At 42.6% G+C, this 17,268-nt stretch overlaps 2 protein-coding genes across 2 annotated transcripts; both read left to right on the top strand.

Moving 5' to 3' along the window:
- Window positions 1-2,473: 2,473 nt before the first annotated feature.
- Window positions 2,474-9,740, top strand: LOC133912473 (fumarate hydratase 1, mitochondrial-like). The gene is made up of 17 exons (XM_062355226.1): window positions 2,474-2,766; window positions 2,929-3,046; window positions 4,115-4,264; window positions 4,567-4,677; window positions 4,763-4,846; window positions 5,731-5,829; window positions 5,925-5,975; window positions 6,054-6,103; window positions 6,571-6,652; window positions 7,230-7,324; window positions 7,413-7,479; window positions 7,579-7,629; window positions 8,350-8,445; window positions 8,665-8,763; window positions 8,841-8,870; window positions 8,959-9,024; window positions 9,377-9,740. The coding sequence occupies exons 1-17, from the start codon at window positions 2,612-2,614 to the stop codon at window positions 9,461-9,463; spliced, it is 1,491 nt and encodes a 496-aa protein (XP_062211210.1). The 5' UTR covers window positions 2,474-2,611; the 3' UTR covers window positions 9,464-9,740.
- A 1,024-nt stretch (window positions 9,741-10,764) lies between these two features.
- LOC133912477 (probable phospholipid hydroperoxide glutathione peroxidase 6, mitochondrial) lies at window positions 10,765-17,028 on the top strand (the record flags this gene model as incomplete). Its single annotated transcript, XM_062355230.1, has 6 exons — window positions 10,765-10,803; window positions 10,933-11,009; window positions 11,618-11,679; window positions 11,813-11,931; window positions 12,068-12,101; window positions 17,000-17,028. Coding segments are annotated over exons 1-6 (360 nt in total), but the record flags the coding sequence as incomplete, so codon positions are not given.
- Between the last annotated feature and the right edge of the window lie 240 nt (window positions 17,029-17,268).

A 17,268-nucleotide genomic window follows, 5' to 3' on the forward strand; every position in this document is an offset into this window, starting at 1 on the left:
TTGAGACATTAAAAATTGCTAGAATTTATAAAAGTAGGCTTATTTAGAGAATTTAATTAAATATTGGTTTAGGCTTTTTAGATCAAACCAATTAAAATGTATTGCTAGTGAACTCTAGTTTGCTTATAAAAATGTTTAAAAATTTTAGACTACTTTTATACTTCCAAATAAAATCGAGAATTAAATAAATAACATAAACACACATATACAATGACTGCTAGCTTTCTTCCCATACTTTCTGATGTCACCGGTCGTGCGTATTCAGAGGTACCGGATATAGTTTATTTTCAGCCTCTGAGGTGTTGAATACGGTGCACAATATTGTATTCGGCACTTAGATGTCGAAATCTGCCGAGCCCACCTTTTTTCGGTGCCTCACATTCCGCAATCAGGTTTTCGGTAAACGAGGTGCCGAATACACATACTAAATTTTTAAATACGTTATTATATTATCTATTTTAGTAAATACATTATCGTATGTTATCTATTTTTTATGTTGGCGGAGCTCTGATGCGGAGTATGCGACTTGCCAGGGATGGTGTATATAATTCGTCGAAAAAAAAAGGGTTGGTGTATATATCCTTTGCGCACGGTTAGCAGCTGCAGATTACACGAGTTTCATCATCTCAAGTAAACTGCAGTTTATGTTCCAGAAGGAAAAAAGAACGAAATTTAGAATCATGGATCGAGCAGACGAGTGTGGCTTATTGCAACCTTTTGAACTTTTTTATGCTTGCCTTGTAACGTGCAGATATACTGATCGATCCGGTGCGAGCCTCCTTCCTTGTAACCAAATTCGTGATGATAATGACAAAGCACTATTCTCTAGAGTTTCATGTATAATACTCGCACAGTGGCGTAGCGATGACACCCCCTTGGCCCCAAACTGAGAAAATCATGCTCGGTTTAAACTTTTGTTAAGTAAAATCAAGTATTTCTCTGGAAATTACAAGAAAGTGGAGGGCCATGGCCCTTTTTGCCACTATGCTTACACAACTCTAAGCAGGATGGTGTTTGGTTCAAGATCTGCAAATGCAAATAGAATCAATATACATTGGAAACGTAAAGGGAATGGATGAAAATAGAATTTGTTTGGTTCAACCATGGTATCGAAACTCGAAGCAAAGTTCTGTCACTCCCCGAAAGCCGACGCCGTCGATATCTCCTCCGATCACTCCTGTTTACCTCTAGGTGTCTCCCCCATGCACCATCTTTGAGGCGACCATGGCCTCCCTTAGCTTCATTGTATCGCCTTATCCCCTCTGTTATCGACCACGCCGTTTTCCTGAGCACTTCACCCAATGTCGCCTCATGCTCTCCGAAGACCAAGCAGCTGCCATCCACTCAGCACACAAAAATCGTGTGAAGCATCACTTTTGGCCTCACTTGCCGCCGCATCCACATGAGAGAGAGGGGGTGAGGTTAGATCTGACGCCTATTGCCTCGCCGGCACCTTTGTCATCAAGGATGTTGCTCAAATAAGGATTCGGTGGCGTTGGTGTTCGCGTGGGTTGGTGGCTTGGTGCTCGCTCGCTGGAGACGATAAACTTGATGAGGTGGTTTGGTGCTTGCTCGCTGGAGACTACGAACTCGACAGGATGAAGCGTTATTGCATTACATTGAGGTGGGAGGGGTATCAGGCTTCCAAAGGCCCAGTATCCGATCAATGGATTGTGACCCAGCTAAACTAGACAAAATCTAATAAAATCAATTAACAATGCAATCATATTGCATTACAAAAGTTCAAATCTTTTACCACTTAAGTAGTAAGTGGTGGCAAAATTGCAAAGCGTGGCACAACAAGCTCTGTTAGGCATGGCAAGCCAATAACCAACCATGCTAATAGCGCTCCTGCTCACCGTGCACAGAAGTGATGACACGTAGTATCAATTGAGGCTGCATTTGATTAGGTATTATAGTGGCAAGCTAAAGGTATGGTATAGGCAAAGCAAATATACTATGACGGACGCAGCAAAGTTACAGAAGAGATTGATTTACTTATTTCTCATCAACTTTATCTCATGTGACTATAGGAGAGTGGTAGCTATTGCCGACACGCTAAAATAACTAGGGATGATCTATATATCAATTGACTAGATTCATTTTGGGTTTTAGACATTTTATTTAGTATGCATTTTGACAAAATCTGTGGCGTCGTGAATCACGAGGCTTAAGCGCGTATCTTAACGAAATAACGAATATATGATGAACTACAATTCGACTGAAACTTAAAAAGAATTCAAACGCATGGAAAATTGCAAGACTGGTAATCCGTAGTTGTCTCTCCTTTTTCATAGGCTCGCAGCATGGCACGGCGACAACAGTTTGCTGACCCGAGAATTGTCAGTTTGTCACCTCGCTTCCGGTCTAACACAGATCAAGGAGCGTTCAGCGAGCAAAAGCAAAATCAGATCCAACTTTTCCAGCTAAGGAAGGCAGCCGATCAACCACCTCCGCACCACCCGATGCAGAACGCACGCGCCAGATCAGCCCGTTAAACCCCTCTCCCTTCTGCCCCAATCCCCATCTGTTTCCTCTCGTCTCCTCCGTCCCGTCCATTCGCCAGCCGCCGCTTCCACCCGCCACGCGGACCTAGGCGAAAGCACCCGAGATGGCGATGGCTCTGCGGCGCCTCGCGGGCGCGTCCGGCTCGCCGTCGCCGGCCGCGGCCGCGCTGCTTCTCCGATCGGCGCTCTCCCGCCCGATCTCCACCGGCTTCCGCGAGGAGCGCGACACCTTCGGACCCATCAGCGTGCCCAACGACAAGTGCGCGGCTCCGCCCTCCCCGCAGATTCCTAGTAGCTTGGTTCGGTTGATTTAGATTCGTCCTGCGCGTCGTGTAGCGTTGTTTTGATCTGGTCGTGTCGCGGCTGCTCGGATGCCATGGTTGATCTGACGGCGCCGGCTGTTATGTTCTGTTTTGGGCAGGCTCTGGGGCGCGCAGACGCAGAGATCTCTGCAGAACTTCGACATTGGCGGCGAGCGCGAGCGGATGCCGGTGCCCATCATCCGCGCCTTTGGCGTGCTCAAAAAGTGCGCCGCTAAGGTATAAAGCCAGACTGTTTTTTAGTGGTTGCAAATGGACCATGGATGGGTTCGGTTGTTTCTGCTTGTATGGCACTGTAAGCTTGGATATCAATTTTTGTGTGCCATGGAGGGGGAAATTGTAATAAACAATTTGTGATGAGCCTGAATTTGCTTTTCTTCTGTACACAATTGGGTGGTTGTGATAGTATTTTTAGTAGAAGATCACCATTTTGGAATTTCCTGTTATGAATCCACAAAATATTCCCAGCTACAAATAGGTTACGCTAGTATTGTTACAATTTATTCTTCCTTTCACAGAGTAAATGGCACAGAAAGAATGCTTTCTGCTGCCAAGTTTCAGGTTGCTACTAATTGTGCATCACTTAATTGACGATGGGCAGTATAAATCTACTGTATAAATATGTATACGAATCCCTGGGGGTCTCCTAGATACCCGGACGTATGTAACCTTCCGCAGGTGTCAAGATACCCCTTAAAAAGGAAGTCTATCCCTAGGTTTAAGGATGATAGAATCCTATTTGGAAAGGAGCCCGGATGCTACACGGTAACCCCCCTGTATATGGAGCCGAGGGATCCAACGGAGAGGAGGATCTGAATCAGATCGACAACCAAAGCCATCTAGACGCAATCAGAAGCACATCACAATCTACATCGCCAGACAATGCGCAAGGAGCCTTCGACTAGCAGTAGATCCCATCTAGGCTAGCCATGACCCTCCATGTAATCTGTCTCGAAGATCAATATAAGAACACAGGACGTAGGGTTATTAACTTCCGGGAGGTCCAAACCTGTATAAATCTCTATCTTTTGGTGCTTGATTCGGCAAGAGGGAGTATCCCCTACTTTCATCACGTATTTGTAAGATCGGCGGTTTACTAATCGTCGACAAGATAAAAGCTAAACACTTTGTTTAGCCAATTGCAGATTGCACAGCTGATAACGATTAGAAAAACATGGTTAGTGCAGTTTGAACTTTGCTATATGCTTACAACATTTCACTTAGGTAGCTTGTAGGATGCCTTATGTATCATATATGCATGAATAACTTTGCCATTGACTTTTGAAGGTGAATATGGAGTATGGCCTTGATCCAACAATAGGGAAGGCAATCATGCAGGCAGCTGAGGAGGTCACAGAGGGAAAGTTGGATGATCACTTCCCACTTGTTATCTGGCAAACTGGCAGTGGCACACAAAGCAACATGAATGCCAATGAGGTTGATATCCTAGACATGCACTATCTTTATACTAGATCTTGCATTTAACATGTTGGTATTAAATTACTATAACTATTTTTGAAATAATATGAGTTGGTAATGCCAGAAAAAGTGTGGAAAATTTAAAGTTTTGCTTTCCAAAAACTGGGGGTAATGTAAACTTATCTCCCTCAGTTCTTTACTATGTTGATGTGCTGTATGCAAATATCTTGTCAATATGTTAAGTTTATTCTCGTGCAAGCATTGTTGTGAAATCACTATATTTTTTAATCAGTTGTGTCATATTGTGTTCTTACAATTAGGTAATTGCAAATAGGGCAGCTGAGATTCTTGGACATAAGCGTGGTGAGAAGTTTGTACACCCTAACGACCATGTGAATAGGTCACAATCCTCGAATGATACATTTCCGACTGTAAGCTCTAATTATTGTTTTTGTCTTTATATCAGTACACTCTTGCTTCTGCAGATATTGTGATTCATGTTGCTGACATTTCCAGGTTATGCACATAGCAGCAGCCGTTGAGATCAATTCAAGGTTTATCCCAAGTTTGCAACAGTTGCATGAATCACTTGATTCAAAGGTATTATGTTCTACTTTCCTTCCATTGGAACTTTTGTGTTATGCTTGTCCAGAGCCTATTGTATAATTATATTATGACCTACTGTTTTGTTGTAATGTGTGGTAATCTGCTTCTGATATCACAATTGCCTTCAAAAGCTCCCACTAATCTTATTTCAGCTATTCTACTGCGCATTTGTGGCTGTTGATAAGGAATTCAGATTCAAGACAAATATGTAGAAATTTAGAACATTGTACAGAATTTTGTCGTGATAACCTTAATATTTCAGCATTACTTGTGCGCAAGTATTACAGTGTCTACAAACTCTGTATTAGCGCTGTAGCAGCCCACTAGAGTAGCATTGGAGCAAAAAGTTGGTAGCGATGGTTCCATTGATTTAAGTTTAAAGTTCATATTGCTAATCAGGTTCTGATGAGGTACTTATGGGATAGCATTTCAGACCAATTTCTATTTGCTAATGGATATAATCATCTCTTGTAACTTACATCCTGCGACCTTTTCCTTTTTTTTCTTTTTCTTTTTGCTTTTTTTTTTGGGGGGGGGGGGTAGCTTCTTCTGTATCTTAAGCTTGTTACCTTGCGATGGCTGCAATTAGGAAACATTGTTTTCTCCTGAAAATACAACAAACTGATGCGTAAGCATTAGTGTGCAAATTGACTGATAAGGTTACTGGTGAAACCGGTAAACAGAACCCACAGAGCAAGTATGTTGACCATTCAGCTGATTAATTTTTCCCTTGTTTTACCATAAGCCAATATTGGTTTCCCTGGCATGTTAATTTTTTGGTTGGCAATACCAGTAGCTAGACGACACACAGTATATTTCTTCATATGTTATATAGTAAACATGCTTTTACTAATAAATTTGATAACCTGGCTGTACAGTCTGCTGAGTTTAAAGACATAATAAAAATTGGACGCACACATACCCAAGATGCAACCCCGTTGACTCTTGGCCAAGAGTTCAGTGGTTATGCTACACAGGTAGGATTTGTTCCAGCATCCTTTGTTCTCTTATTTAATACCATGCACTTTAGATTGACAGATAGACTTATGAATTTTTTGGACTCTATTTGCAGGTCAAATATGGGATTGACCGAATTAATTGTACATTACCACGGATGTATCAGGTACTATACTAATGTTCATTTTCTTCCCAATTGAACACATAAAATGAACATTTACTGATCATTATCCTTGATGAGCAGCTTGCTCAAGGTGGAACTGCAGTTGGAACTGGCTTGAACACTAAGAAAGGGTATTTTCACATTTCTGTTTGAGATAATTTGTTTACATTGATACTTGTTATTAGCCACCTTTGATATTTTCTTTTATAGATTATCAATTTTTTCACATTAATTATTAGTTTATCACCAAATTGTCTCCTTGGAAAGAGAATCCATGTAACCCTGTCATCCAGAGTGTTATGTCTATAATCCATATTAATCTCCTAAATTTAAATTAGTTTCACTACCATCTAGTTTCTAGTGCCATTCTAACCTCCATTTACAAGCAATATATCTATTCTGGAATAGAAGTGATGAGATATGGAGACTTGAGTGCCGTCCCGAATTTGAAATGTTTTCTTAAATATATGATTAACCATCGCTCTATGTTCTGTTACTTGATTAGGATGACTTTTAAAGAGAACGTTAGTTCCTTGCATTACTCAAGGTCTTTGTTCATGCCATTTCTCATTTAGTTAAACTGTATCTGTTCTTCCAGATTTGATGTCAAAATTGCCGCTGCAGTGGCCGAGGAAACAGATCTACCATTTGTGACAGCAGAGAACAAGTTTGAAGCTTTGGTTAGTGGTTATGTGCACATATAATATAAGCCTTACTTTGAATTGCCAATAGGGGTTGTAGGCACACAATTTCATTGAAGATGACAGAACATTGTAATTTCATTGTTGGATATAGGTTAGAATGTTTGCAAAACATATTTGCAATACTTGCTGGTACATTTGGATCAGTTTTTAATTAACCACAGAAACACAGATTTGGGGCATTTGCAGTGGAGGATGATTTCTGGAAGATCCTTATCAGTTTCTCCATCTGATCCAAGTTACTTGTTATTTTAGCTCCATGCACACAGAACAAGGAAAGTGTTAATGCTTGCAGTCAAAAGGGCATTTGGTGACCGATGTTGCCTCGGAAACAAAAATAGCAACTATTTGCAAACCAAAACCGACTGACTAAAACATCATCTGTTTTCAAGTTGAGTGGAGGTAGTATTAAAAAGTGCATGTCACTTATTTTCAAATGTTTTATTTGATACTAGTTTCGGGGCGGCTTGGATAATGCACTTAGAATATGGATTTCTATTGTATTCTCAATATTTTCTTTTAGCATTGTGAGTTCTCATTTTTTTTTCTTAAGTAGGCAGCGCATGATGCTTTTGTTGAGAGCAGTGGCACCGTAAACACTATTTCTGCATCTCTTATGAAGATAGCAAACGACATACGCTTGCTGGGAAGGTTATTATTCCAATCTTCTACTTTTCTGTGACAAATTAATTTTCTTATACTCTGGGGCATGCACTCAATATTTCCAATGCAATCTCAGTGGCCCGCGATGTGGACTTGGTGAACTTATACTACCAGAGAATGAGCCTGGCAGCAGCATTATGCCTGTAAGCAGAGTGTTACTGTATGCGTTGTGGTTGTTTTAGTATGTTTATCAATTAAAACCCCATTGTCGAGCTTCTGTTTTAATTTCTCTATTTTTTCAGGGAAAAGTTAATCCTACCCAGTGCGAGGCTCTGACCATGGTTTGTGCTCAGGTACACAAATCATACCTTATTTTCTCAATTTAAATAATCCAATCTACTTATTGTATTCTCAAGACAAAGGATTTTCATGGGTTTTTTATGCTTTTGATGGACAACTATTTCTCATCCGATAAAAACATTTATATCCCATTGGTCGACAAGTCATTCCTCTAGTCAGATATAATTATGATATTAAGTGGTTCTAATAATCTGCATATCACATTCCTTGTCAGTATTACATATTCGTCAATTGTGATGTTCAATGGTTCTACTGATCTGCACCCCATGTATTTAGCGCTTCCTTGTACCCTCTAGCTTGCTTAGTTAGACAGTTTTTTTTTCAGGGATCAATGGTTCATATTTTCTTAGGAAAGACTACAGATACCATCTTGCTTGCTTATGCAATGTCTTTCACCCTGCTTTAATAACTAAATGTTTAGTAAGAAACCCGAGCGTCTGAATAGGGACTGGTGACAAATGATTGTGAGTTATATGCAAATGAATGCTACTATGATAGCTTGTCATACAATTGTAATATGCTTATACTTGAAGCCTTTGAACCTTACTTTCAAAGAAGCAATGATGTTGGTACCTGACTGCGCTACAAATGAATCATATTTTGTCTTACAATTCTTTTTGCATTATTGACTCTAACTTTTGCAATTAATTTATTTGTTTATCTTAATTTTGCACATTCTAAGTAATTGTTTTTTTGGATGTGTGATATTGCAGGTTATGGGTAACCATGTTGGTGTTACAATTGGCGGTGCCAATGGGCATTTTGAACTGAATGTTTTTAAGCCAATGATCGCAGCTGGATTACTTCGAGTATGATCTCTATTACCAACTCTTTTTTTTTTTTTTGAGATGGTCTATTGCCAACTTTAGTATGCTTAGTTACTGTATGAACTTTTCTTTGAATTACCACAATAGACCCTCTTGTAGATTTGAGTACATATTTCTGTGAGTTGGTAACTTTAGCCTCATGTTTTCTGTTACTGTAAGCGTGCTACAATTGGACTCATGCACCATGCCTTTTTTGAACAGTCATTGAGATTATTAGGTGATGCATCTGTGTCCTTCGAGAAAAACTGTGTCAGGGGAATTCAAGCAAACCATAAGAGAATTTCACAATTATTGCACGAGGTAATATCAATTACTGAACTACAGAGATACTTGCTTAAATAATGTGTATCACTAATTTCTCTTCCTTCTTTGTCCAGTCTCTGATGTTGGTGACATCTTTGAACCCTGTAAGTAAATTGCATTCTTTGCATCGGTTACCTTCATTGTTTTCGTTTCATTTTTTTTTAATCATGCTTGCTTCTTTAATGAATGCAGAAAATCGGCTATGACAATGCTGCAGCTGTTGCTAAGAAAGCACACAAAGAAGGAACCACGTTGAAGGTGATTGTTATGTTATTTCTATTTGCTTTGGTATCGCTCTGTAGTTTATATGCGTTAATTCTTATATGATTAGCATTAAGGTGATGCGTGCACTGCATAGATTCATATCTTGGTTGGATTACAAGAACCATCTAATTCTTAAGGCATAAATTCCCAGAATCTCTTCTGTTATTTGGATCAGGGCACTAGATATGTTGACATATCCATTCATTCTCTTGCCTACTATTATCCTCTTGGGCCACATGTTAATAATATCATATTATCATTTAAATTGTTATTTGTGTTGATTTTGCATGCTTTAAAATTTTTTCTGTCGTACAGTATAATAATCCTATTCTCTTTATTTTTTCAGAAAGCTGCATTAGACCTTGGAGTATTGACGGAACAAGAATTCCATGAACTTGTTGTTCCAGAGAAAATGATTGGTCCTTCTGATTGATAATACCATGCTAGCCCATCCGTAAATAAAGCAAATCAAATTTCATATCTCAGTTCCTCACCCCATTGGAGAAATGATTTTGCACTGCTGATGATGCCTGAGAAAACAGAACATTTTCCTGTTTAAATAGGAGCAGCGTACTTTGATTAATTGGAACGCCAACCTTTTTTCCCAGGTGGTGAGTGTCACATAATAAGTGATATGGCAACTATGTACGTGGAAGAAGTGAAAAAAGCAAGATGCATGAATTCTATATATTTCAGTTTTATTTATCTAATCTGTTTGTCTCACAATCTTTCCTGAACTTCCCGTGGATGAATATCATCTATGGTGTGTGCTAAAATGCTGTGAGTCGAGTCTCACTGATTGCAAATCAGACGCATTCTTCCTTTGTTTTCTGGCTGACAGTACTAGAGACTTGCCACAATAACCCTTTTGAACCTTCTGAAACTGCTTTCTCAAAGTCTTCTGAGCCTATTTTATGGTAGCCTAGTTGATGGTTCAACATATCAGAGCTTACTTTCTCATAGTCTCCTTGTACGGATCAAGGAGAGCTGCCTGCCTCAGATGGCGCGAGACCGGCTGGCCAACGCGCGCGACAGCTACTGCATCGCGCACAGTAGTGGCACATGAAATCAAGTGCAGTAGCCCGATCGAGCAAGATTTTTATAAGATTTTATTTATATCATTCATCTTGTAATCTAATAGCTGAACTGAAGAGAAGAAATAAAAAGTGAATATGTATCATTATAGAAAAAAAAGTTTTTCACATAATATATTTCAATAAAATTTACTTGCGATCGAGCTAACCCAACGAGTCAAGAGGGGCTTGCGGGTCCGCTTTAAATAACGATCACCCACCCGATGTCTTGTCACCCCGCTTCCTCCCTCTCTATCGTCTCCCCTTCCTCTATCGGTAGCCCGTTGCTTCGCCTCCGCCACGGGGTTTGCGCCGTTTAGGGTGTCTCCAGTGGAGACATTTTTTCAGCACTACAGTGATTTACCGATCGTCCTAGCGTTCGCATCCGACTCCAGTAGGAGCGGTATCGCTCTCTACAGCGATACGACCGGAGGTGAATAGTGATACGGAAGAAGCAAATTTGCCACCCCTCTATATCCCTCAATACTGTTTACAGAGTATGTCCGTATGTCCGAGGAGAGGAGGAGGGTAATAAAAGGTAGGAAATATGATAGCTGTTGAAGATAAAAAAAAAAGATGATGTAATAGTGTTGGAAGATATTGTAATAGTGTTATAGAAAATAGATTTTTAGAGTATCTGATAGAGATAGCTTTAGTCAGCATGGCTGCTGCCACCTCCATCCACGACTCCACTGTCAAGGTCAGCGCCCGCCTCTTTCATATATAGTATATACCACTACTACTACCCCAGTTTCGCTCTCCAAAATGCACCAAGATACCATTCTGTTATGTGTGAATCGTGAGGTTACTGAAGATGCATTACATGCAGGATGCAAGCGGCAAAGATGTGCACCTGAGCACATACAAGGGGAAGAAGGTTCTCATCGTCAACGTTGCATCGCAGTGGTACCGTACCGAGATTATTGCTGCTCCGGCCCCCTTAATTACGTTTCGAACTTGTTCATGCATGCATGTCTTGACAAGTTAGTATATAGAACGTACACATATCCCACGCGGATCCTCTTATTCACGCTGAAATATATAATGATTCATGTTTTTTTTTACGGTGGAACTGTCAGCGCCTTGGTCAGCTTCATATTTCGATTTTTCTGTTTAGTAGAACGAAGGCAGCAAATTTGCATATGGAATTCGTGCCTTTATTCAACACATTCAAGTTTTAAACTGTACCTACAAGGTTGAGCTTCATTTATGTATGAGCTTTTTTTCTGAGTAACTGGTGCCTGAAATATGGTATCAGCATTTCTGTTCTTTTGCATCAGCATTTGAGCGAATTATCGATGTGTGTGAAAAATATGCTAAGCAGACAAATTGGCTGAAAATTTGGAATTGGACAACAAAATGTTAATCCTCCGTCCAGCCAACAGGACCGTTTGTACAGATTCTATTGGCATGCAGATTTCAAAATGCAAATATCAGAAGCAGATGTGGCGAGTACTATGTCTACTACTTTTGAATTAACAAATTAAGCTGATTGCCTGTAACCATTATTGTAGTGGTTTGACCAATTCCAACTACACAGAGCTTGGCCAGCTATACGAGATGTTCAAGAACCAGGGTTAGTTATTTGTTTTATTCAGTGTTTTGCCTCGTTTGTTTGTTCATATGGAATTAACGCCTCTATTGCTTATGCTCAGTTACTCATATCCATCAGTTGAATTATGACTGTCAATTTGGTGTGACTTCATCAGGTTTTGAGATCCTTGCGTTCCCATGCAACCAGTTCGGTGGGCAGGAGCCTGGCACTAACGAGGAGATCGTCCAGTTTGTTTGCACTCGCTTCAAGGCCAAGTACCCAATTTTCGACAAGGTAAATTTGTTTGTGCACACTACTCCGTGCTTTCTTTCGTTCCTGTTTGTATACATGTTCAAGCTGAAATGACATAATGATCGATCATCTAATCTAGGTGTTCAAAGTTTTAATACCCCTTTTCTATGTATGTCAGGTTGACGTCAACGGAGACGACGCTGCACCCATCTCTGCAGAAGGACAACTTGTAGTGCTAATTAGCTTTCGCGCAATTTCTCTGCAGAAGGACATCGAGAAGCTGCTTGGGAAATTTTTAGCCTTGCAGATGGAGACGATGCATTGCAATGCATCGAGCGCTTGTAACCTCTGAAATCTCGTAATAAAGCTATGGTTCAAACCTTGGTGTTGTAGTTGCTCTGTTTCTTCAGCCTGGTCATATCTTGTATTAGTCAATGGCATGCAGTGAATTCGATGGAACACATAATTTCTATTGCAAAGATATCTTCCATATTTATGTTGGTTATTGAGATTTCTGAACATGAAGTTTTTACATGTAGAGTATCTTGTACGTATACGCCTGTATATATCAGTTGAGTTTATTCCGCATTTTGGACCATATGGTTGCTGCAGCTGGCTACAGGGAGCTGCGGCGATCATACTAATCCAAACATATTATGTTCGGTTGGTGACAAAAATTGCTCTACCAAACATTGCCAAAATGCCATTAGGAGACAATAGGCCATTTATGAAGTAGTTAAAAGTTAAAAGTGACTGTCACGCCATAAACACATGTCCAAGTAATAGCTGCCACAAAACTATGGATTTAAAACCCATAACCATTGTCGGGGATGATCCTGATAATAAATTCGAGTTGTATCGAACGACGGGCGTGTTGATCGGTGTTTCTTTGTATTGGGATCGGATGGACACAAGAACACATGGAATTGTCCAAGCTTAGGTCTCATGTGGGATAATAGCGTAATATCTTGTGTATTGTCTTATAGATTGGATAAACTTGTTACAGAATATCTTGTCCTTTATAAGTTATATCCTCCCCACTTTATATAATAGGAGAAAATGAGTACATACAAATAGATCATGTAAAACTTTGTAGCAGACCTACTCATAACGAAGCCAACTACTCATAACTCATCATAACGGGAGGTAGGCACGTTCGACCTGCTCTGGTCGTCCTGCATGCATTGTCCCATCTGCTGAACATCGTCACGCTTGCCTGCGAAGCCATCCCGTAGCATTTACCACGCTCGTGCATAACCTGGCTCGTCGAAAGGGAGTGCATAGGGAAGGAAAAAACTTGAGTGAACGTATTAAATGTGATTTGACTTGTTAAGTAAGTACATATCCAGCGACTAGCATCACAGGGTCTTGTCCTTCGACAAAGGGGGTTGGTCAACTGAGTCCTGCCCTGATCGTAAAGGTGAGGCCATGGTCTTGAAAATATCTATCATTGGCTGATATTTGGCAGCGGTCACCCCCCTGTTGGGGCATCCCCTTACATATTATACCGATAGTAGCCCCCCAAGCTCCATCGCAAATGTAGTGGAGTGAGTGGTTCGTCGAAGTGGTCCGTGGTCGCTGTGCGTCTGGTGGTTGTGGTCGGGTCCGGTCGCGCCACTTGGGCCAAGGTTAGCGCATGTTCATCTTGGGAGTGGTTATCGACGCGGCCCGCTTTCGTGGTCGACTCATGAAACTGTATCCCGATGGGAGGTTAAACGTCCAGAGAGGGAGAGAGAAAGAGTGTGTGTGGGGGGGGGGAGGGAGAAACAAAATGACGCCCAACGGTTGAGATACCGTGGTGGCCTTTTAAATTGGAGCGCTGAGGTCCCTCACTAATCTTTTCAGCCTCCAAGCTTCTGCACTAAGAGCTATTCATCTCTACCTCTGTTCTTGTCATCGAAGCATCTTCCTCTGTAGTCTAATGGCACACACCAGCAACAAGCCCACTTTCTCCAAATCCAAGTGCGACGTGGCAAGGTTGAAGCAAATGCACAACACCGGTCTATTCACTCACTGCATTTCCTCAGGGTACCGTTTTGGGGAGAGCGCATTTGCTCCCCGCCAGAGGGAAGTTGTGATGTTTGTCTCTTTCTTCTTGGCCGACCTCGTACCACCCTTCTCCGAGTTCTTAACTAATGTTATCTCCTTCTATGACATATGTCACCTCCATCTCAACCCTAATTCTATTCCCATGTTGAACACATTTACTCATATGTGTGAGAACTTCATCGGGGTTGAACCATACCTAAACCTCTTCCAGCTCTTCTACACATGCTAATCAATGACCAGGTTGGCCATTGGAAGCTGCGGGTATTGTCTCCACGACGGTATCGTAGACTCCTACATCAAGGTGGGCCTCAAGTCAACGCAATCGGGCTGGATGGAGGAGTGGTTCTACCTCACGGAAGACAACTCCTTGGATAACCTCCGCGTGTCGAGCGTGCCGGCATAGGTCATCGACAACTGGGGGAGCATCCCCACGACCACTCCAGAGCTGCTGACCCTCACCAAATGGATCAGCCGACTCTGAGAGGCTGGGTTGACGGGGTCAGACGTCATCCACAACTTCATCAAGTGCGGTTGTGCCCCTTACGGAGGCGAGCACATCTAGTATTTCAGTACGTTGGACTAGACGACATCACTCAGGATAGCTCCTCAGGTAATGTTACACTAGTTTCCCTGGTGTTTCTCGTTAGGTGCGTGACCTCTCACACTCCCCTTTTTATCCAGATCTTACTAACGAGGTTGTCAACTCACGGGTCCGAAACCTAAAGATAGTCCTCTGGTCGGCACCCCGAGTAAAGATAGTCCTCTGGTCGGCACCCCTCTGCTGTGCAATCTTCCTTCGTTGGAAGGAGCACGACGCATGAGAGTAAGTTTCGTATTTCCAAAATTCCTGCCCCCAAGCCATTTCTTGGGTTAGGGTTTCATGGTTTATGCTAGAGCAGAGTCTTCCTGAGGTCGATGTGCTGCACCCAATAATCAATGAGGTCATGGAGGTCGTTTGAGACACCCATCAGGGCACCCCAACGATCTCTGCCTCGCATAGTACTAATCCATCTGGTCATGGCAGCAACTAGGTTGCTTGGAGTTGATCATCGACCATGGGTGGAGAGCCTGCGAGCAGTGTTGGCCAGCAGAGGGGCGACCAACCTTGCACTGAACCAGCTGGGGATGATCAGGCTGCTCAGAGTTGAACATAGACCGCGGGTGAAGGTTCTGTGAGCAGTGCCAGCCAGTAGAGGAGCGACTAGCCTCGCACCAAAGTAGCTGGGGGCGCCCAGGCTGCTACTCATCAAGCCTCTAGGCAAGGATGAAGAGATCGGTGATGGATTCAGCTTCCCTCGAAATTTCCAAATGCTCCCGTGAGACGCTGACCACTAGCGGCTCTCCGGCAGCTACGACCTCCTCTCCACCTGCTCTTAGTGGCTTTGCGAGGATTAGAGTTGTGCTCACCATTCTGACCATACGTTAAGCTCTATGGTGAGGTGCAAACATTTTGAGTTCTTTCCTTGAATCTACAATTCTCTTGTCGCTGCAGGTCCTTGACCTCTACAACAACTCTAGATGCCACTCCTCCTCTGCCACCCCAGCAGGATGCTCTAGCTCCCAGGATAACCGCAACCCTAACGCCAGGATCACTTGACGTGGCTTCCGCTGATACATAGCCATCCACAGCATTTCCCACGGTACCTGCTCCTACCTCTGAACCTCTCTTTCTGGTTGCCAGCCTCTCTGCCTCCATCAGCACACTGATCACCAAGAAAGAGGTGGCGGACCGTAGATGTGCCGAGCTGGAGAGGCTGGTGGCCGATGAGAAGGAAGCGAGGCTTGCGCTTTAGCAAGAGACGGGTGTGCTCATCACTCGAAGCATCAAGCAGTTGGAGGCTGAGCGGATGACCCGCGGTTTTCTAAGGGATGCCTTCCTGGCAATGTGGGGGACCTTGAGGAGTGTCGGTTTGGAAGTCACTAGGCTAAAGGAAGGAACAACGTAGGGATGAGCTTATGCCACCAGCGACTTGGCAGAGAAGTTCACCTAGCTCTCGGACACCCAGGCGATAAGGACCGCGAAGGACGTGGTGAAGGTGGCAAAAGCCTCGGTGAAGTACATTCTTCAGTGCTACCGCTATCATGACCCCAACCTCAACCTCGATGTTGTTCGGGAGGGGGGTGTGACCGCTAGCCCTGAAGCCGAGGCGAGGCTGCAAGTGGAGTGCCAAGGGCCGGTGGAGTATGTAGGGTCTCTCTTCTGGGTGGTGACCATCAAAGAGTAAATGTCGCCCTGTAACTTAGGCTTGTATCATATTTGAATGAAGTTTTTTATTTCTTTGATGGGCTTGTGTCACTGCTGTGGTTATAGAGCTCTTGGGTAGACTGGCCCTCCTGCTCGCTCGGCACCCCCAACCACCTCCATCGACCAGAGTAGTCAGGAAGCGGTGGCCGAGTGTGAACTTATATTCGCGATCGAGCGAGAGACCCTGCAGAACGATCTTCGAGGTGCGCCAGCCTTGCCACAAACTAAGCAACGTGTAGTCTTAAGCTAGCAAAGTAATACTCAACCAATTGAATCTTCAGCGAACCAACCAAATGTGGAATCAACGATTCGCCACTGAGCGGAATCCGCCGGGTGTCGTATCATTGTGTTGTTCTTACGATCCTCCTTATACCAACACACCAATTGAGCCTTCTTTTTGTTGTAAAACAAATGATTCAGATAGAGAATTACAGGAAAATGCCTTCCTAGGAGGCCTTTTACTTTTCTTACCTCCATCCCCATCATCACCGTCATTTATATGCTTATATCGATGGGTTTCACACACAGGGCATTGATCCAGCTCTGCATACTCTCTACGAAATAAGATACAATCATGCTTACATGCATGTATTTTTTCTATTTTTAGTCCTAAATGACAAATTATCTTCTTCGCGTCGTAGACGCCCTCGAGCACCAAGTTCCCCTCCAGTAGCATGTCCCTTAGCAGATCCAGTAATGCTTCAAAACTCTTGTCAGTCCAACCATGGGTTGTCTTCAACTGTAGAAGCTTTAGGTTCCCAAATATCCACATGTACTTCTCTTTACAGTTGGGATAAAGTGGTATCTTGGAATCTCACAAATTTCTGGAATTTAGCAAACTCACCTTTATTATACTCATCGTGCCGCTCGACATCCTGCACCATCTGGTCCACATTCTTCACAAAATCCTTGAGATTATTATCATCGAAACCTAATATGCCATCATCCCTAAGATCATGATCCATATCACAAGGTCATAGGGTGTAAGTCCTTGAGCCACACTGGCAATATTGAGGGCCTGATCCATCTCTCTCGTTAAAGTCTTCCTCACCATGTTTGTTCCGACATGTATAATTCTCTTTAAA

Source organism: Phragmites australis, chromosome 3, assembly GCF_958298935.1.
Source record: "Phragmites australis chromosome 3, lpPhrAust1.1, whole genome shotgun sequence".
NCBI classification, from domain to species: domain Eukaryota; kingdom Viridiplantae; phylum Streptophyta; class Magnoliopsida; order Poales; family Poaceae; genus Phragmites; species Phragmites australis.